Source organism: Saccopteryx bilineata, chromosome 6, assembly GCF_036850765.1.
Source record: "Saccopteryx bilineata isolate mSacBil1 chromosome 6, mSacBil1_pri_phased_curated, whole genome shotgun sequence".
NCBI lineage: Eukaryota > Metazoa > Chordata > Mammalia > Chiroptera > Emballonuridae > Saccopteryx > Saccopteryx bilineata.
The window spans coordinates 202,561,623-202,584,154 of NC_089495.1; the positions used below are offsets into that span (position 1 = coordinate 202,561,623).

At 43.6% G+C, this 22,532-nt stretch overlaps 1 protein-coding gene across 2 annotated transcripts in view; it reads left to right on the plus strand.

Annotated features, from left to right (window-relative positions):
* TRPC4AP (transient receptor potential cation channel subfamily C member 4 associated protein) overlaps positions 1-22,532 on the plus strand; it is a 59,752-nt gene that overhangs the window by 2,897 nt on the left and 34,323 nt on the right. For both annotated transcript variants that reach the window (XM_066235788.1, XM_066235787.1), the window contains exons 2-4: positions 9,582-9,710; positions 14,933-15,049; positions 20,881-20,938. In XM_066235788.1, the coding sequence (XP_066091885.1) occupies positions 9,582-9,710; positions 14,933-15,049; positions 20,881-20,938 (304 nt within the window). The remainder of the gene's footprint in view (positions 1-9,581; positions 9,711-14,932; positions 15,050-20,880; positions 20,939-22,532) is intronic.

Genomic DNA, 22,532 nt, shown 5'->3' on the forward strand with positions numbered 1-22,532 from the left:
TTTGCTACAGTTATGATTCAGAATGTAAATACCTGATACGCATTATGTATTTTCCGATGGCTTTAGGCGACCCCACTGGGGTCGCTGACTTAGAATAATGTTCTCAAGGTTCATTTGTGTAGTAGCATATGACAGAAAATCTTTGGAAAAGACCAGATTTTCAAGATGAACTTGGATTGAACCCTAGTTCTGTCACTAGTGACCTACATTATGTTATTTCATCTGTTTCCTTATTTATAAAATGGCAATAATATCTACCCCATAGTGTTGTTAGGAGGATTAAGTGAAATATGTCTAAAAGGCTTGGCAAGTGTATGGCACATAATAGATGTTCACTAAATATATAGTTACTGTTAGAGTGCAGCTGTTAGACTGGGCTTCCTGAGAGACTTTTTTTTTCTTTGTATCTGCAGAGGCTGACACAGCACCAGGCACTTGATAGGTACTCAGGTCTTAGTAAATTGTTTGGATTGAAATAATGTATATGAGGGCCCAGTCTTCCTCCTCCTCGGTCCTGTTCTGTCTGTACTGCCAAACAGTCGTGGCTTTAAAGAACTCTAGGATCAGGCCCTGGCCGGTTGGCTCAGTGGTAGAGCGTCGGCCTGGCGTGTGGAAGTCCCGGGTTCGATTCCAGGCCAGGGCACACAGGAGAGGCGCCCATCTGCTTCTCCACCCCTCCCCCTCTCCTTCCTCTCTGTCTCTCTCTTCCCCTCCCGCAGCCTAGGCTCCATTGGAGCAAAGATGGCCCGGGTGCTGGGGATGGCTCCTTGGCCACTGCCCCAGGCACTGGAGTAGCTCTGATCGCAGCAGAGCAACGCCCCGGAGGGGTGGAGCGTCGCCCCCTGGTGGGAAGAGCATCGCTGGGGCATGCCGGGTGGATCCCGGTCGGGTGCATGCGGGAGTCTGTCTGACTGTCTCTCCCCGTTTCCAGCTTCGGAAAAATACAAAAACAAAACAAAAAAGAAAACTCTAGGATCAGTCTGACCAGGCAGTGGCACAGTGGATAGAGCGTCGGACTGGGATGCAGAGGACCCAGGTTCGAGACCCCGATGTCGCCAGCTTGAGTGCGGGCTCATCTGTTTTGAGCAAGGCTCACCAGCTTGAGCCCAAGGTCATTGGCTCGAGCAAGGGGTTATTTGGTCTGCTGTAGCCCCATGGTCAAGGCACATATGAGAAAGCAGTCAATGAACAACTAAGTGCCACATGAAAAACTGATGATTGATGCTTCTCATCTCTCTGCATTCCAGTCTGTCTGTCCCTATCTATCCCTCTCTCTGACTCTGGGTCTGTCTCTGAGAGAAAAAAACCTAAAAAAAAAAAAAAGAACTTTAGGATCAAACTACTTAGGTTTGAATCACAGCTCTGGTACATGCTTGCTATGTATCTCTGGGCAAGTTAATTAATTTCTTTTTGTCTCCGTTTGTTCATTGGTAAAATAGGGATGATCATGGGACTAAATTCTTAAGGTTAGGAACAAGTGAGTGCAGCACCTAGAATAGTGTCTGAAACATAGTAATCATGCTATAAAGGCTAGTGAGTTACTGTCTTTAATGAATACTCTATATTCTGATGGATCCTAAATTTTTACTTCCATCCTGATTTCTCCCTTTTACTTCACATAGTTATATCCAAATACCTTCTCAATAGATATCTTCAGTTGGCTATCTACTGAACATTTCAGACTTAATAAGTCAAAAATAATATTCCTGATTCCTCTTCCACCAGACCTGAACTTCCCCAAGTCTTGCCCATTTTCCTGAATGGAACTTAAGAGCAGTATGGCCACATTGTTTAGAATAGGCCTGTCCTACTTAGATGTTAGCGTGCCTTATTTCCGTCTCCCTTTCTGTTTGTCCTCTTTCCAGGTAATAAAATGTACTGGTATGACGCTTGAACATTTACAGAGCCCGTTCATACTTGTCAGCACATTTGATCCTTAAAGTAAATCAGATCTTGTTTGTCCTTTGCTTAAAACCCTCCAGTGCCACCCGCTGAGGTTAGACTCGAGTCCAGATTTCTTATCACGGCTGTACAGGACCCTGTGTGGTCAGCAGGAATTGACGGAGAGGATAGACTAAGCAAACCCTACGCTCTAGGGCAGAGTAACTAATACAAGTTACGACCCACCACCCTAGAGATGCTGCATCAGATACTCCTGGGTTATGACATCCTAGTTCTGTTTTCCAAATGCCAGTCATTGCTTCCTTGGTGATTATTGGCATATTGAAGTTCTTGTTTTCCTGAGTATTACTTCATACTTCTTCTTTAGATGGACTCCTCCCTTTAAAAGTTTAGTTAGGTACTACTGGTTTTAACTTTATTCTAATAAGCATTAGTATTTGTGAAACCTTAGGGGTTTAAATCAGAGTCTTCCCTTGCCTAGCAAGGGTAATTTGATACTGGAAAACCCCTGGATAGGATAAATTCTCATAAATTAAAAATATAAATACCATTAATATCAAGAGGAAGTTTTTGTATTCACAGGCCATAAAACTCACTCCTAATTATATTGAAACAAGACATCCCATAAAAGTAGACACAAGTATTCCCATTTGTTATCAGAATAACCTGACAGTATTTAATCTTTATTAATTATCCTTTAGGATGGCTCTTTCCTTGCACTTAATGTGATCTTTTGAGGCATTAGACCAGGGGTCCCCAAACTACAGCCCCCTGAGGCCATTTATCCAGCCCACGCCACACTTCCGGAAGGGGCACCTCTTTCATTGGTGGTCAGTGAGAGGAGCATAGTTCCCATTGAAATACTGGTCAGTTTGTTGATTTAAATTTACTTGTTCTTGGCCCTGGCCGGTTGGCTCAGTGGTAGAGCGTCATCCTGGCATGCAGGAGTCCTGGGTTTGATTCCTGGCCAGGGCACACAGGAGAAATGCCCGTCTGCTCCACTCCTCCCCCTCTCCTTCCTCTCTGTCTCTCTCTTCCCCTCCCGCAGCCAGGGCTCCATTGGATCAAGGTTGGCCCGGACGCTAAGGATGGCTCTGTGGCCTCTGCCTCAGGTGCTAGAATAGCTCTGGTTGCAACAGAGCAACACCCCAGATGGGCAGAGCATCACCCCCTGGTGGGCATGCCGGGTGGATCTCGGTCGGGCGCATGCGGGAGTCTGTCTGACTGCCTCCCTGTTTCCAGCTTTGGAAAAATAAATTTACTTGTTCTTTATTTTAAATATTGTATTTATATTTGTTCCCGTTTTGTTTTTTAACTTTAAAATAAGATATGTGCAGTGTGCATAGGGATTTCTTCATAGTTTTTTTTATAGTCTGTCCCTCCAACGGTCTGAGGGACAGTGAACTGGCTCCCTGTGTAAAAAGTTTGGGGACCCCTGCATTAGACTATCTTACACTCAACTAACCAAGACATACGTTGATATCTGTGGAATTTAGCCTTTAATTATTTAAAAGAAAAGCACAGTAAAGACAAAATAAGTCAATAAAAACTGGAAATGCCACCTTCACTAAACAGGTTGATAGCTTTGGCAGCATGCTATAAGAGATTATCACTGGTATAAACTGTTAAACCACAAGTACTCCAAGAGAAAAACCATGCGACACCTGCCAACAACTCAGACTCAGAAGGTGGCTGGACGGTGGCTCCTTCATCACAGTACTCAGCTGTTCACAAAGAAAACAAAATCCAAATGATTATTTTAAAATGAGAGTAAATGCTTTGTAAGACAATGTAGAGCTAGTAGAAGAAATTCCTTGTGAAGTTGAATGCCTGGAATATGCCTGGAAGGACTTCTCGGTAACGTGAGCCGGGCAACACCAGCAGTGCCCTGCCCCACTCTGCACCCCAGCTCCCGTGCTCCTGGGACAGCCGCTGTCCACACTGGAGCTGTTTCTTTTGCAGGGAGGGGTACGTGGAACAGGAGAGTCACTATTTCTAACTTGCTTATAAGGCTGTTTGCTGACTGACTTTCAGACATTTTCTTCCTCTTGTAGAAGATTAGAATTCAGTCACCTGTGCCAAGTATTTTGTGTACGTCATTCTCTTACTGTAGTTTTGAATGTTTGCGTTAGGTATTTATATTATGTGATGATGATACGATTGTTTACAGCAGAGCTTAGAGTATTCAACAATTATATTTGTGTTGTACAATTGTTGTTTTTCTTAGATTTAAAAGCAACCCCTTCCCTGCTATTTTTTAAATTGGGATATAAATATACATAGAAACAGTAGAATTCACCCTTTTTTAGTGTATAGGTCTGTATATAAGTTTTGATAAATGCGTGCAGTCCTGTGACCACCACTACAGTTAGGATATAGGATATAGAAAATTCTCTCATAGTACTCCTCCTTACCCACCCCCTCCCTCTGGCAACTGGTCTGTCCTATTTTTTTTTTTTTTTTTTTCTGAAGCTGGAAACGGGGAGAGACAGTCAGACAGACTCCCGCATGCGCCCGACCGGGATTCACCCGGCACGCCCACCAGGGGCGACACTCTGCCCACCAGGGGGCGATGCTCTGCCCCTCTGGGGCGTCGCTCTGCCTCGACCAGAGCCACTCTAGCGCCTGGGGCAGAGGCCAAGGAGCCATCCCCAGCGCCCGGGCCATCTTTGCTCCAATGGAGCCTTGGCTGCGGGAGGGGAAGAGAGAGACAGAGAGGAAGGGGGGGTGGAGAAGCAAGTGGGCGCTTCTCCTATGTGCCCTGGCCGGGAATCGAACCCAGATTCCCCGCATGCCAGGCCGATGCTCTACCGCTGAGCCAACCGGCCAGGGCCTGCTCTGTCCTATTTTATGTCCTTTTGCACACTGTCATAGAAATGGAATCATATTCCTCTGTAGTCTTTTGAATCTGGCCTTTTTAATTAGAATAGTCATCTTTTTAAAATTTGCTCTGTTTTTTGTGTTCTTATCATTTATTCCCCAGTTCTAAAACTTCTCTCCCTCTCTTTTTAAAAGATGTTTTACTTAGAACTCTCCATCCTCTGCTCCAGTTTGGGCTAGTTACTTGTTCAGACAGCTAACCATCTGAATTCCGGGCATTTCCCATCACTACATTCAGAGCACTTGATTCTTCTCATGTCCTAGATCCTTTTTCCTGACTCCTACCTTTCTGTTCCTTGGGAAGCACGTTCTCTAGTAACCTCCTGAGAAAGAGTACATGGGAGGCAACTATTTTTTTTAGAGCTTATATGTCTGAAAAGGTTTTTTATACTTGTTTATTTAGTTTAGCTGGGTATAGATTCTGAATTGAAAGTATTGTCCCTTAAATTTTTAATGGTGCTATTCCATTGTATTTAAGCATTTGGGATAACTTTAGAACAGTGTTTTTCAACTGCCGGTCCACCAAAAATTTCAAGCCCGTCCACAAAAGAGTTAACCACCCTGAGGTTATATGAAGATTATAAACCCAAAGATCTTAGTTGAATTCACTTATACTTAGGGTGATTTATGCCTTAGCAGTTGCCAAAATAATTCTCCTAGTTTCACTAGTCCCGAGCATAAAAAAGGTTGAAAACCACTGCTTTAGAAGATTCTGTTTTGATTCCCAGCCTTTTTTTATTTTTATTTTTATTTTTTGTATTTTTCTGAAGTTGGAAACAGGGAGGCAGTCAGACTCCCGCATGCGCCCAACCTGGATCCACCCGGCATGCCCACCAGGGGGCGATGCTCTGCCCATCTGGGGCATTGCTCTGTTGCAACCAGAGCCATTCTAGCGCCTGAGGCGGAGGCCATAGAGCCATCCTCAGTGCCCGGGCCATCTTTGCTCCAATGGAGCCTTGGCTGCGGGAGGGGAAGAGAGAGACAGAGAGGAAGGAGAGGGGGAGGGGTGGAGAAGCAGATGGGCGCTTCTCCTGTGTGCCCTGGCCTGGAATCGAACCTGGGACTCCTGCACGGCAGGCCGACACTTTACCACCAAGCCAGCCGGCCAGGGCGATCCCCAGTCTTTTATATATGTCCTGTCTGTCCCCCCTGCGCCCAGTTCCTGAAAGCTTTTTAGGTTCATAGCTCCCCTCCTCCTCCTCCTCCCCCCTTTCCCCCTTTCCCCCTTTTCCCCCTTTGTCTCCCTCCCCGTTTTCCTTTCTCCATCTCTCCCCCTCCCTCTCCCCTATATTCTGAAATTTAACTATGATATATTAATATAAGTACATTGATGAAAGTCTTTTATTAATTGTGTCTAACACACTGTGTAGATACACATTAAAATAAATACTAACTATGAAACGTCATGTCTACCACTTAACATTAACTTCCTCTGCAGAATAATTGCACTGAATTTTTTCTATGGTCATTCTTTTTAAAACACATTTTCTCTCCTATGAAGTTCTACCATGATTGCTTTGGAGAGCTTCATGGAATAGGTGGAACTTTGAGTTGGTTCTGAAGAATAATTAGAATTTGAACAGAGTAGCAGAGAGATTCCCGGCACTAAGACCACCACTGAGAAAGTCCTCATGGCCGACCATTAGAAGACAGGGAAAGTGAAATAAATACTTGGATGGGAGACGGCTGAGAGAGAAGTGTAGGTAGACGGAGAATCAGGTGGGGACGGTACCGTAATTAACATTTATTTAGCTCCCATAATGTGCCACTGTGCAGGCTTTTATTTAAAGCTTATTGTTAAATAGCTTATCTGCAAAAAGCAATAGTAATACCACAATATTATCATAATAACCATGTACCTACCACCAAACTTAAGGCACTACCAATACAGTTAATGCCCATTTCACGCCCACTAGAGGTAGTGATGTATTTTTAATAAATAGCATATGCACGTGTCCCTTGCAAAGAGCCCAAAGCACCCCTGCTGGCACCCTCCAGGTCTACTTCCAGGGGCAGCTGTGGGTACTGATTTCTTGTGTGGCCTCTAGACACATTCTCAGCTTAGAAAAACAAATGTGTCTGTGTCTTTTGCCTTACACAGGTATTATCATACTACATACACTGTTACACATCTGGCTGTTTTAACTTAAAATGTATCTTAGAGATCCTTGCATAATCAGTACATAAAGATTTTTTCAAGCAATTGAAAAACTTTTTGTGTTGAAATACTACATACAAATACAAATGCATAAAAATAAATGTACAATTCAATGCACAATAATAAAAGTACATCAGCTGGCAACCACCAGATCAGCTCTGTACCCCCGACCAGCCACTCGACTCTTCTTTCTCTCTAGATGAAATTACAAGCCTGACTTCTAACAGTGCATTTAGCTGGGCCAGTTTTTATACTTCGTATAAATAAAATCAAACAATACTCAATGAGTTGGCCGCCTTTCAGTCAACGTTAGGTTCATCTGTGATGATGGTAAAGCTGCATTTTCTGTATGGATGTTCTACTGTGTTAACGAACCACAATTCTATTTTTGATGAGTCTTTGGGAGTTTTCCAGTTTGGGGCTATTATGAATGATGCTTACAAGAACATTCTTGTATATGTCTCAATGTGTATATGCACAATTTCTGTTGGGTGTATACTTAGAATTCCTGGGTTATAGGATATGCATAGATAGATTCAGTATCAGTAGCCATTACAGAACAGTTTCCCAAGTGGTTGTACTGATTTACACTCCCACCAGCCGTGTATGAGTTCCTATTCCATGTTTTTGCTAACCCATAGTGTTGCCAGTCTTTTAACATGAACCATTCTAATGTGTGTGCAGTGGTCTCATGATCTTAATTTGTGATTCCCCAGTGGCTAACGAGGTTAAGCACCTTTCCAGATGTTTGTTTTTTGTTTTTGTTTTTGTTTTTTACAGAGATAGAGAGTGAGTCAGAGAGAGGGATAGACAGGGACAGACAGACAGGAACGGAGAGAGATGAGAAGCATCAATCATTAGTTTTTCATTGCGCGTTGCAACACCTTAGTAGTTCATTGATTGCTTTCTCATATGTGCCTTGACCGCGGGCCTTCAGCAGACCGAGTAACCCCTTGCTGGAGCCAGCGACCTTGGGTTCAAGCTGGTGGACTTTTTTTGTTCAAACCAGATGAGCGCGTGCTCAAGCTGGCGACCTCGGGGTCTCGAACCTGGGTCCTCTGCATCCCAGTCCAACGCTCTATCCACTGCGCCACCGCCTGGTCAGGCCCTATCCAGATGTTTATTGGACATTTGGACACTCTCTTTGGTGGATTGCCTGTTTAAATCTTTTGCACGTCTTTCTGTTGTTTTGGTTTTTTTAGTTGACTTGAAGTTTTGCAGTTATTTTCTCTCATTTGGTGGCGTGCCTTTTCAGTCTCTAAAAAGATCTTTTAATGAACAGAAGTGCTTAATTTTAATACAATTCATGGCATCACTATTTTCCTTATGTTAGTGCATTTTGTATTAAGAATTATTGCCTAGCTTGAGGTTGTTTAGAAACACTATTGTTTTATCTTTTATATTTAAATATGCAGTCTATTTGGAATTGATTTTGGGATGTGGGTGAGGTTTTCCATATAGATATCCAGTTTGACCCAATATTAATTAATTAATTTTTTGAGAGAGAGACAGAGACAGGAAGGGAGAGAGATGAGAAGCATCAACTTGTAGTTGTGGTACCTCAGTTGTTCATTGATTGATTTTCATATGTGCCATAAGGCTGGGGGCTCCAGCTGAGCCAGTGACCCCTTGCTCAAGCCAGTGACCTTTGAGCTCAAGCCAGTGACGACGGTGTCATGTCTATGATCCCATGCTCAGGCCAGCGACACTCTGTCTACTGCACCACTTCTGGTCAGGCGCAGAAAGCACGTTTTAAAGGAAGAACATGTGCACAGGGACATAGGGAATACCGTGTTTCCCATGTATAAGACGCACCCTTTCCCGAAAAATTTGGGGTCTAAAACTGGGTGTGTCTTACACAGTGGTTGTAGTTTTCTTTACTTGCTTTTCCTACTTTTCCACGCTTGTTTTTGCACTCATTGTTGAAGACAGTGACTCATCATCAGACACAGATGAGGACAAGCTAATGGATGGCAGTTTTGACAGTGATGAGGAGTTGTATGAATTTTATGATGAATAAAACTTGAGTTCAATAACTTTATGTAATACTTTTTTCCCCAAATTTCGGCCTCCAAGTTCAGGTGTGTCTTATACCTGGGGGAGTACAGTGTGTGTCTTGGAGTGTAGAGTGTGCATTGGGCAGAGATGAGGCTAGAAAGGAAAGTGGTTGATAGAAAATAAAGGGTGTTGTATCACAAGGCAAGGAGTTGACTTTTAGCTTGCTGGCTGCTTGGGTGCTTTGGAAGGTTTCTAGAAAGAGGCCTTTGAATGCCCTGTCCTGGATGGATAGGGGAGGCAGCCGCTCTCCTCTGCCCTGTATGCTAGTGCCCTTGTGCCTCAGTATCTGTGGGCGATTGGTCCAGGAGCCCTGCAGATAACAACGTCTGCAGATGCTCAAGTCCGTTGGAGAAAATGTAAGAGAACAATGCCTACAGTCACATCCATGGGGTTCCCAGCCACAGTTCAAAAATACTGTTTTCAATCCACAGTTGGTTGACTGTGGATGTGAAACCTGGAGATACAGAGGGGTGTGTTTACTGAAAAAGTCTGTGTACAGGTGGCCCCATGCTGTTCAAGGTCAGCTAGTTCTTTCCTCACCAGTAAAATGTTTCTCTCTTTTTTTTTTCTTTTTGATTCACAGTTCACGGAAACTTTTTTGGCTGAGAGGGACAAACAGTCCAAATGGAGTGGAATTCCTCAGCTGCTCCTTAAGCTGTATGCAACCAGCCACCTTCACAGTGACTTCATTGAGTGCCAAAACATCCTCAAGGTAATTCTTCGGACCTCGGAGGGGCTGCATTCAGGCCCTCTCAGTGGCATAAGATGTCTGCTTTTTTTTTTTAAATCTCTCTTTCAGTCTGCTTTTTAAAATAGCCTGTTTTATTTGCATAAGCTGTAAAAAATCTGGGAAGTTCAGAAAAACTGCAAAGAAGAAAATAAAAGTCACTCAAAAAGAAAATCAAAACCCCACTACCCAGAGGTAATCACCATTGAGTTCCCTGTGTATGCTTCTCGGCTTTGTTTGCTGCCATTGCTGACCAAATTTGGGAGGTCAACACTGCCCTGGGATTGAGATGGCATTTTTTTTTTCAGTAGAGTTTAAAAGATCCCATATTGCTGAAGGTTCATGGCAGTGTTTGTTTATAATTACAACTAACATAAGAAGACTGGAAGGACTGACTGGGCTTGGTGGTTGGGGTAGGGATGGAAAGAATGTAGAGAAATACGCTAAGGCAGTTCTCGAACTTCAGTGTGTGTCAGAATCACCTTGAAGGCTTGTTAAAACAGTGCTGGGGACCCTGGCTGGTTGGCTTAGTGGATAGAGCATTGGCCTGGTGAGCAGATGTCCCAGGTTGGATCCCCAGGCAGGGCACATATGGGAAGCGACCATCTGCTTCTCTTCCCCTCCCTTTCCCCCTTCTCTGTCTCTTCCCCTCTTGTTTGAGTGTTGTTCACAGGCACTGAGGATAGCTTGGTTGATTCAGCATTGGTCCCAGATGGGGGTTGCCAGGTGGATCCTGGTCAGGGTGCATGTGGAAGCCTGTCTCTGTCTCCCCTTTTCTCACTTAAAAAAAGACAAAAACAGAATGCTGGGCTCCCACTCCCAGATTTTCTGATTTAGGAGGTCTGGGGTTACCATATCTAAACTTCAGCCCCAAAAGCAAGGGAAATAAAGGCAAAAATAAATGACTGGGACTCTATCAAACTAAAAAGTTTCTGTACAGCAAAAGAAACCAACAACAAAACAAAAAGACAACCAATTGAATAGGAGATATTTACAAATGACAACTCTGAAAAGGGATTAATATCCAAAAAATATAAAGAACTTATAAAACTCAATACCAAACAAACAATCCAATTAAAAAATGGGGAGAGGACCGGCCCTGGCCGGTTGGCTCAGCGGTAGAGCGTCGGCCCGGCGTGCAGGAGTCCCGGGTTCGATTCCTGGCCAGGGCACACAGGAGAAGCGTCCATCTGCTTCTCCACCCCTCCCCCTCTCCTTCCTCTCTGTCTCTCTCTTCCCCTCCCGCAGCCAAGGCTCCATTGGAGCAAAGATGGCCCGGGCGCTGGGGATGGCTCTGTGGCCTCTGCCTCAGGTGCTAGAATGGCTCTGGATGCAACAGAGCGATGCCCCAGTGTGGCAGAACATCGCCCCCTGGTGGGCATACCGGGTGGATCCCTGTCGGGCGCATGTGGGAGTCTGACTGCCTCCCCATTTCTAGCTTCGGAAAAATGAAAAAAAATAAAAATTAAAAAATATATATATATATATATTAAAAATAAATAAATAAATAAATGGGGAGAGAACCTGAACAGACACCTCTCCCAAGAAGACATACAGATGGCCAACAGATACATGAGAAGATGTTCAACTTCACTAGCTATTAGGGTTATGCAAACCAAAACTACAATGAGATGCCTCCTCATGCCTGTTAGAATGGCTGTCATCAACAAGACAAGTAATGACCAGCGGTGGAATGGCTGTGGAGAAAGAGAACCCTCATTCACTGCGGGTGGGAATGTGAACTGGCACCGCTACTATGGAACACAGTCTGACAGTTCTGCAAAAAGATATAAATAGTTGCCATGTGAACCGAAATCCCTCTGTTGGGTATGTACTCAAACACATTTATTCATAAAGATACATGCACCCATATGTTCATTGCAGCATTATTCACAGTGTCACAATGGCCAAGATATGGAGACAACTAGTGTCCTTTGACAGAGGATTGGATAAAGAATATGTGATTCATATATACTATGGAATACTAACTACTCAGCCATAAGAAAGATGAAATTCTGCCATTTGCAACAACATAGATGAACCTTGAGAATATTTTGCAAAGCAAAATAAGTCAGAAAAAGCTAAGAACTATATGATTTCACTCATGGGATATAAAACAAATTCATAGACACAGACAAACAGCATGGGGGTTACCAGAGGGATTGGGCTGGAGGTCATGGGGGCCAGTATATGGTGACAATATGGTTTGACTTTGGGTGGTGGGCACACAGTGCTATATGTACACAGATCATGTGTCATTGAAATGAACACTTGAAACTTACACGATCCTATTAATGACACCCCAATAATTTTTTTTAAAAAGATGCTTTGGGCTGCATCTACTATGAGGATGAAGACCATTCTTAGCCACCACACTTAGCATTTCAGAAAATGTGGTGATATCACCTGAAGGGACAGTTATTGTGAAGGACCCTAGAGTCACCCTGTGAAGGGACTTCAGTTATATCAACATTGAACTCAGTTTCCTTGGAAAGAGAAAGAAGAGGCTCTCGGTTGATAAGTGGAGGGGAGATAGAAAGGGACTGACTACCATTTGCACCATGTGTGGTCCTGGATAGAACATGGTCAGGGCCGTGACACTGGGCTTCCGTGACAAGACGAGGCTATGCACGCTCACTTCCCGTCAGCATTGTCACTCAGAAGAATGGTTCTCTTGTGGAAATCAGAAATTTCTTGGGCGACAAATACATTGAGTGAGTTCAGGTATTTCTTGTTCAGTATCTCAAGCTACCAGGTGACTCCTCAGACTTAACGATATTTTAACGACGCAATAAAAGTTGTGTATTGATTTTGGTGGAAAAACATGTTGGTATTCATGATCTCATAGGGTGATTAGGATAGAAATAATTATAGTCTCCAAGGTTGTTTAAAAACACTTTACAAAGTGATATATTTATATTATTTCATTTGATTTCTACAAAAGCTCTGAGACAGGAAGGAGAGGAGGAGAGCACGGGGGAGAATTCAGGAGCAGAGCAGAGTGAGGCCGTCTGTTTCTTATCTTGACATCTGTGTGTGACCTCAAGTTCCTCCACACAGTCACAGGTTATGGTGACGTTTGTACAGCATGGGCTAGCCACTGGGGCGGGGGGGTGAGAGACATTGGCGAGGCCCGGTCACCTGCCCCGAGGGCCGGGACTGAGGCGCTTGTTGACAGCCAGCAGAACCTTGTGGAAAGTGGAGAGGGGTGTTTCCTCTAAGGAAATGGGGCTGTTAACCTGAGGAAGAGAGAAAGCTGCTGGGCAGGCAGAATCCAGATGGCTTTCACGTTCTCTTTTTCTGTTGAGAAAACCCAAGACTTGACAGGAATCTGCCCCAAACCTGCGGCTGCTCTGTAAAGAGCCCCGGTTTCTTTTATCCAAGACCGGCTTCCAGTGAGCTGGGTTGCCAGCAGGAAGCCCTCCTGGTCTTATAGGTGAGAAAAATGAGACCCAGAGAGAGTGGTTCAGTCACTTGCTAATTATGTGACCCTAGGTAACTTTGCGATTTTGTTTTTTGTCTGTAAAATGAGTAAAACTATACTCACTTCATTGGATTGTTTTAAGGATTAAATGGAATAACATATAAAAACCCAGCCCCTCGCATATAACAGGAGATCTGCAAGAGCAGGTTCTGTTCACCTAGACCGGTAGCAGCAGCACTTGGGAACTTGTAAATGCACCTTCTCGGGCCCCACCCCAGACCTACTGGCACTCTGCCACTGGAGCCCAGAAGCTGGGTTTTAAGAAGCCCTTCAAGCCTGACCTGTGGTGGTGCAGTGGATAAAGCGTCGACCTGGAAATGCTGAAGTCGCCGGTTCAAAACCCTGGGCTTGCCTGGTCAAGGCACATATGGGAGTTGATGCTTCCTGCTCCTCCCCCCTGTCTCTCTCTTTTCTCCCTCTCTCTCCTCTCTAAAAAGAATAAATTAAAGAAGCCCTTCAGAGGATGCTGAGGCTCAGCGGAGTTCGAGCAAACTGTTGCTCTGACCCTTTTTCCCCACAGGTTCCCGAGGAGACAGCATAATGAGTAGGGTCCTGGCTTCTTCCTATTCTCACCCTATTTTACCCAAAATAGTTCTGCTTCCTTCTGTAAGCACAGAGTCTGGAACCAGACTTCCTGCTTTAAATCTTGGCCCGACCACTGTGGACACTGACAGCTTCTTTGCGCCCCAGCTCCCTTATCTGTAAACTTGGGGTGAGTCCCTACTCCCCCTTACAGGGGTGAGGATTCAGAGGTAATACCTGACGTGCCTAGAACCTACTATCACAATTTTTATATCAACTTTTCTGTAAGATTATTATTTATTTCTTTAAGCTCTATTCCATATGAACAAAGGAGTCTTTGGCTCCTCCAGATTTGAGAAGCTCTGCACTGTTTTTTGTTTTTTTTTCTGCACTGTATTGACCGTATTAAATCCGTGCATGTTATGGGACCCTGGGAGAATGCAAAGAGGAATCTTTCAGGTTTATTTTCAAGGAACATTTAATCCAGGGAAGAATAACATACATTTTGTTAAGGGGTACAGAGTAAAAGTGCTGAATGCCACATTGAAGTACAGATTTCTCTGGGGATTCAGAGGTGCATCAGAATACCTCTGGTTTAGGGCAATCCCACAAGACTTCCTGAAAGAGGTGACCCTTGGGCAGTGTTTTGGTTATCTATTGCTGCAGAATCAGCCACCCCAAAACTTAGTAGCTTGAAATAATAATGACCAATTATCTCACAATTTGGGGGGTTAATTGAGTAGTTCTTTTGCTTCATGTGGTGTCAGGTTGGGTATTGAATCATCTGGAAGGTCCAAAATGGCTTCACTCACGTGGCTGGTAGGCTGGTGCTGACCGTCAGCAAATCAGCTAGAGATATCAGTTCTGGCCTCAGCTCTCCTCACGGCCTCTTTTGGTGTCTGTGTTGGGCTTCTCACAGCGTGGGGATTGGGTTCCAAGATCGCAAAAGCCAACTTTGCCAATAGATCTTAGGCGACAATGTCGGCTCTGCCTCGTTCTGTGGTTGAAGCAAGTCACACCAGCCCAGATTCATTGTGGGAGAGGATTCTATAGGGGGTCTGAGTAACAGGAAGTGTGGTCAGAGGGCTGTCTTTGTGCCCGTGGAAATTTACGTTGCGACTAAACTGCAAACTGATGCTTTGTTGTCTGGTTTGTGTTAGACACAAAACCTGAATGTCTCTCTGTACTTCTTTTAAACTAGGAAATTTCTCCTCTTCTCTCCATGGAGGCTATGGCGTTTGTTACTGAAGAGAGGAAACTTACCCAAGAAACCACTTATCCAAATACTTATATTTTTGACTTGTTTGGAGGTGTTGATGTAAGTAGTTTATTATTTTTACTACTATTGCTACTACTTAATGGTTTGAGACATTCACTCTTGAAATGGGAGATAGGAAACACTTCTGAATATATAGCAAACATTTGAGAGTTGTATTTAAAAGGTCAGTGGCACTCAGCCTGTGTTGAAGCAGCATCACTTACTTTAGAAGAATTGATTTATTTGAATTGATAATATAACCACCTTTTTTTTGGTAAAGCACAAGGTTAAAGGTATGTCTCCTACTTCCTCAGGGTCCTCTCCTCAGAGTCACCTGTGGTTGCTAGTTTCTTCTGTGTCCTTCCAGAGATGGGGTGTCTGTGTGTGCATGTGCATGCGCGAGCGCGCACTGTAAGAGCCCCACCGCCTTCACCTTAGGGTTGTATTCTCTCCACATAGAGGTGGCATATGCTAATACAGGTACATTGCTTTGTGCCTTGCTTTTCCCACGTAATTCTCTAGCTTGGGGATAGTTTCATTTGAGTATATAAATCTGCCTCATTATTTTAAACAGCCCTATAGTATTCCCTGGTATAATTGTACCATTATTTATTTAAGTTGATGGGCAGAGTTTTCTCACACCTTTCCTGTTACAAACTAAGATTGTAATAAAGGTTTTAGAACACACTTTTGTGTACATGTGAATATGTTACCTTTGGGATCAAAACATGTGACTTACTATTTATAAACTTGTCAGTTTACATAAGAGTTTTTTTTCAACTCACATCCTCAGTGATAAAGTCTGAGAGTGGCTGTTTGTCCACACCATCACCAGCACAGTATGTGTATGTGTTTTATGGACTTTGTTATGAAAGTATAGATTGCATACAGAAAACACACCAGTAATAACCACAAAGTAAGTTTGCTTCTGTCGCTGCCACTCACATCACAGAATAGGACATACTGGCACCCAGTAGCCTCCTTCTCCGAACATTGTATTTTAAGTATTTTAAATACTTACTAAGCAGATATGAGAAAAATGGTATTTCTTCATAGAACTTTTATGGCTTTACTGAGATATAATTCACATACGATATAGTTCACTGATTTAAAGGTGTATGATTTAGTGGTTTTTAGTATATTCATAGGTGTGTGCAACCATCACCACAGTCAATTTTAGAACATTTTTATCACCCCAAAAGGAAATTCTGTATGTTTTGGCTGTTACTCCCTCGACCTAGGCAACTATTACTGTGTTTCTGTCTATAGAGATTTCTGTTCTGGACGTTTTATATGAATGGAATCATGTAGTATGTGTCATTTGTTACAGGCTTTGTCACTTGGCTCAGTGTTTCCCGGATTGCACCGTGTGGTAGCATGAGCCCTCATTCCTTTCTGTGGCCAAATACTGGTTTATTGTTTGGATACACTGCATTTTGTATATCATTCTTCAGTGACGGACATTTAAGTTGTCTTCTACTTTTACAGCTATAGGAATAAGGGTGCTGTTAACATTTGCGTACAGGTTTCTGTGTAGACGGAGTTTCATTAATTGGGTATATACTTGGCAGTGGGATTAGTGGGTCATAGGGTCACTCTGATAGTTAGCCTCTTGGGAACTGGCAGATTGTTTTTCAGCACAGCGGCACTGGCCCACCGGCAGTGAGAGGGTTCCCATTTTCCCACTTCCTCATCAAGACTTGTGTGTGTGTGAACATAGCATCATCCTAGTAGGTGGGAAGTAGCATCTTGTGGTTTAAATTTGCATTGGCTAATGGCATTCAGCCTCTTTTTGTTGCTTATCTACCATTTGTGTATCTTCCTTAGAAAAATGTCTGTCTCCCTTTCTCATTTTTTAATTGGGTTGTCTTTTTATTATAAGATTTTTTTTTTTCCTGAAGCTGGAAACGGGGAGACAGTCAGACAGACTCCCGCATGCGCCCGACCGGGATCCACCCGGCATGCCCACCAGGGGCGAAGCTCTGCCCACCAGGGGGCGATGCTCTGCCCCTCCGGGGCGTCGCTCTGCCGCCACCAGAGCCACTCTAGCGCCTGGGGCAGAGGCCAAGGAGCCATCCCCAGCGCCCGGGCCATCTTTGCTCCAATGGAGCCTTTGGCTGCGGGAGGGGAAGAGAGAGACAGAGAGGAAGGAGGGGGTGGGGGTGGAGAAGCAAATGGGCGCTTCTCCTATGTGCCCTGGCCGGGAATCGAACCTGGGTCCCCCGCACGCCAGGCCGACACTCTACCGCTGAGCCAACCGGCCAGGGCCTTATTATAAGTTTTAAGAGTTCTTTTTTTTTTTTTTTTTTAAATCTTTTTATTTATTTATTTATTTATTTTTACAGGGACAGAGAGAGAGTCAGATAGAGGGATAGACAGGGACAGACAGACAGGAACGGAGAGAGATGAGAAGCATCAATCATCAGTTTTTCGTTGCAACGCCTTAGTTGTTCATTGATTGCTTTCTCATATGTGCCTTGACCGCAGGCCTTCAGCAGACTGAGTTACCCCTTGCTCGAGCCAGTGACCTTGGGTCCAAGCTGGTGAGCTTTTTGCTCAAGCCAGCTGAACCCGCGCTCAAGCTGGCAACCTTGGGGTCTCGAACCTGGGTGCTTCCGCATCCCAGTCCAACGTTCAATCCACTGCGCCACCGCCTGGTCAGGCTTAAGAGTTCTTTATACAGTATATTCTCTTCATAGTTTTTAAAATTTGTATTCTTCTGTGGGTGAGATTGAACACCTTCCCAAGTGGTTTCAGTTGTTTCTTTTCTGCCAGTTGTCTGCCAGGGGCTTTGCATCCTTTCTGTTTGCTTCTGAGGCCTTCCTCTGACTGGTTTCCTACCTTAGTTCTCTCGGGCCGCTGTGGCCAGTGTTCCGGACTGGGCAGCTCAGACACAAGAGCTTCATTCCTCACACTTCCGGAGATGGGGCAGTGCGGGATCACGCCCTGGCTGGGTCGGGGTCGGGTGGAGGTGCTCTTCCAGGTTGCTGACTCCCAGCTTTTCCCTGTTTCCTCGCATGGGAGGGGCTAGGGATCTCTCTGGACCTCGTTTATAAGGCAGAATCCCTTTTGTGAGGTCACTGCCCTTATGACCTAGTCACTCCCGAGGCCCTACCCCTAATGCCATCACAGTAGGCACTAGTGTTTAACGTGGACTTTGGGTGGTCACGAACATTCAGATAATAGCAGTTTGTAACTACGGTACTCTTACTTTTTAGAGGTCCTTGTCTTATGTGTTGTATTTTTTTTCTTAGTTGGAGAATTGAATTTTGACTTTGTTTATGGCACTTTTGAATGTAGGAAGGTTTGTTTTTTATGTTTTTTTTTTAATATAGAAAGGTTTACTTTTTAGGTTGTCAGATGATCAATCTTTTCCTCTTATGGCTTCAGAATTTGGTTATTGCTTTTCCCACTGTTGGATTACAAACTTGTCTATGTTTCCTTCTGATATTTTTAAGTTTTTACGATACATGTTTAAATTTTTGCACCATTCCAAATTGATGTTGCTGTAATGAGTGAGGGGCGTGTCCTTCCACCTACCACTCGGATGGAGCATGAGGGAGGCTCTCGGCGTGGTGGTTATTCTGGGTTTTGATCTGGGTGTGAGTGTACAGGAATTATGTTCACAGTGTTAAAACTGCATCTGAACACTTCAGGTCTCTACTCTTGGCTCTATCTTGTTATACTTCAATTTTTAAGGAGTTTTCTTTCCTTAGTGATGCCATTTTCTACAAAAGTAAATATGAATTTTTATGTTTTTTTAGAAAATTTTTTATTGATTTGAGGGGGGAGGGAAAAGAGGGAAGAAGAGAAGCTTCAAGTCGTTGTTCCACTTAGTTCCATTTTGTTGTGCATCCATTGGGTGCTTCTCATATGTGCCCTGACTGGGAATCGAATTTGTGACCTCAGAGGGCAGGGATGACACACTATCTACTGAGTCACCCGGGCATGGCCAAGATTGAATGTTAAACATTTGTATACATGTCGTTTTACCACAGACTTTATTCTTTTTTTTTTTTATATATACAGAGACAGAGAGTCAGAGGAGGGATAGATAGGGACAGACAGGAACGGAGAGAGATGAGAGGCATCAATTAATACTGTTTTTTTTGCAACACCTTAGTTGTTCATTGATTGCTTTCTCATATGTGCCTTGACCGTGGGGCTACAGTAGACTGAGTAACCCCTTGCTCAAGCCAGCGACCTTGGGTCCAAGCTGGTGAGCTTTGCTCAAACCAGATGAGCCCGCGCTCAAGCTCGCAACCTCGGGGTCTTGAACCTGGGTCCTCCGCATTCCAGTCTGACGCTCTATCCACTGCGCCACTGCCTGGTCAAGCCATAGACTTTATTCTTTATTTTCTGCTCAGCTTTCACTCTCAGCAGTCTCAGTCACCCTGGACCATTTACTTACTAGTCAGCTCAAGGGACCCTCCCCACCCTCACTTCTGAATCATTCATCCAGCAATTTATTTAATAGAAACCATTGTATTTATAGGAAGAAAATAACGTGATCTCTAGCCTTGTGTCTATTTTTAGTGAAAATGTGGCTTTCTATAGCAGGTGACTATACCACCGTAGAATGTCTTTGGATCAATGGTTCTTGATTTTTGTGGGGTTTTGCTCTCCTGCACTGAGTTAGTATAGCTTCTCCAGGAATCTCAGTCTGTTCATAAATACGGGCTTTTGCTTGGGTCACTTTGCCCATCAATGACCTTCAGTTAGGTGCATTATTCTTTCCAGACTCACTCTGCTATTGGTTTATTCTTTTCAAGTCGTCTGTTTCTCTGCTGTTGTCCAGTTGTTCCTATCAAAAGTGGGGTATTTGAAGTGTTCAACTATTACTTTTGAATTGCCTGTTTCCTTCCATTCTGTCTGCTTTTACTTTATTTTGAGGCTCTCTTGTTTATAATTGTTATATTCTCCTAATGGATTGACCCTTTTATAATTGTAAATTGTGCCCTGGCCGGTTGGCTCAGTGGTAGAGCGTCGGCCTGGCGTGCAGAGGTCCCAGGTTTGATTCCCGGCCAGGGCACACAGGAGAAGCACCCATCTGCTTCTCCACCCCTCCCCCTCTCCTTCCTCTCTGTCTCTCTCTTCCCCTCCCACAGCGAGGCTCCATTGGAGCAAAGATGGCCCGGGTGGTGGGGATGGCTCCTTGGCCTCTGCCCCAGGCGCTAGAGTGGCTCTGGTAGCAACAGAGCAACGCCCCGGAGGGGCAGAGCGTCGCCCCCTGGTGGGCGTGCTGGGTGGATCCCGGTCGGGCGCATGCGGGAGTCTGTCTGACTGTCTCTCCCCGTTTCCAGCTTCAGAAAAATACCAAAAAATAAAATAAAAATATAAAAATATAATTGTAAATTGTCCCTGTTTGTCTCAACAGCATGAGTTTTTAAATGCATGCTTATTGTAAATTAAATTTAAGCAAAATTATGTGTTGTATTAAAAGCCTATAAAATGAAAAATGAACGCATGTTATCCCTCGCCCCTGTAGAAATCAGTATGAACAGTTTGTGGTGTCTTAGAGATTCTTTTTATAAACTTACATTTCTAAGAGAAAAATGTTTTTTAAGCAAAAGAATCATAGTGATATTCTGCAGCTTTAAAAGAATTAAAGCCACATTGGATCCCAGAGATTACTTAATCTAATATGCTTGTTTTTAAAACTGAGAACGCTGAGGCCGCAGAGGGGCATTGACTTGGCCAGGCTTTCTGGGGAGTCGGCGACTAAGCTGCCCGAACCTCACTACCATCCGCCTGTGTTGGGAACAGGAGGCTCTTGTTTGTAATACTGTTACAGATACTTGGGTCATGAGTTAGCATAGTGAAGATTGTTTTATAAGTTGTGCTTTGAATCAATTTTGAAAATTTTATTTAAAAAATTTTTTCTTTTCTAGCTCCTTGTAGAAATTCTTATGAGGCCTACAGTCTCTATCCGGGGACAGAAACTGAAAAGTAAGTATACTTGTCAGCCACTTCCTCCTTTCCCAGCCTGCTGATGTGATGGTGGTTGCTAGGAGTTTCTCTTCTTTTCCTTTCTAACTCGTACTGGTGAGGACATGCCTTACAGTCAACTGCAGGGTACTCTCCAGTCCCAGCTTAGCAACTATAGTTACTCATTTTATACTAGGTAGAAACACAGTCTCGTGCCTTGAAAGAAAATGTGTGGAAAACTGGGCTAGAAGAATTACAGCTTTGTACTTTTCTAATAGCCTTTAGGTCCAGCTTTTATTTTTTTCTTTGGAAAGTCTTCTTATATATAGTTCATTGAGAGAGTAAGCAATAACCTGGCAAGGCCACCTTTCTTTGAATAATTTTTTTGTTATTATAAAGGTGACATCTGCTCTTTGTAAGAAATTCATCATTACCCGAGTGCATATAGTAAAGAGTAAAGGGTTTGCCTGACCTGTGGTGGTGCAGTGGATAAAGCATCGACCTGGAAATGCTGAGGTCGCCAGTTCAAAGCCCTGAGCTTGCCTGGTCAAGGCACATATGGGAGTTGATGCTTCCAGCTCCTCCCCCCTTCTCTCTCTCTGTCTCTTCTCTCCATTTCTCCCTCTCCTCTCTAAAATGAATAAAAATAAAAAAATAAAAAATAAAGCACCTCTTACCTAAGAGTGTGCCTTAAAAAAAAAAAAGAGTAAAGGGTTTGGCAGTGCGCTATTTCCTAAGATGGCTAGTGGGTATGTGACTATTATTCTGGTACTCTTTCTAATAATGTATGCATCTTACAAATATTCTTTTTAGGTATTCAGTATCTAATTTTAAAAAAATTAAGTGCATTATAGTTGGCTATAAAGCCAGCAATCACTTAATTTTTGATGACTGCCCTTCTACAAATATCACATATGTGTTTTTTTAATTATTAAAATTTTTCTCCGTAACAACATGACATACTATGTAAGACCTCATCTGTAGGTACAATAGCAGTTAAGAGGATTCATATTCATTTTTAAATATTCCTATTTGGCTTTTCTAAGTTGGTTCTTCTGTTCTTAGTCTACTCACATAACCCTCATAGCAAGTAGCATTTTGTAATTACTTGTTGATGTATTTACTTATTCTCTCTCCCTCTGGATTTATAAGTAAATCTACTCTAGAATTGGTGCTGAATAAATATTTGATGAATGAGTGAATTTCAGTTTGCTTCAGAATAGCTCTGGCTGGTTAGCTCAGTTGGAATATTGCCAGGGTTGCTGGTTTGATCCCTGCTCAGGGTACATACAAGAATCAACCAATTAAAAAAAAATCGCCTGACCATGCAGTTGTGCAGTGGATAGAGCGTTGGACTGGGATGCAGAGGACCCAGGTTCAAGACCCCAAGGTCGCCAACTTGAGCGCAGGCTCATCTGGCTTGAGCAAAAAAAGAAAAAGCTCATCAGCTTAGACCCAAGGTCTCTGGCTCAAGCAAGGGGTTAGGTCTGCTGAAAGCCCCATGATCAAGGCACATATGAGAAAGCAATCAATGAACAATTAAGATGTCGCAACAAAAAAACTGATGATTGATGCTTCTCATCTCTCTCCGTTCCTGTCTGTCTGTCCCTATCTG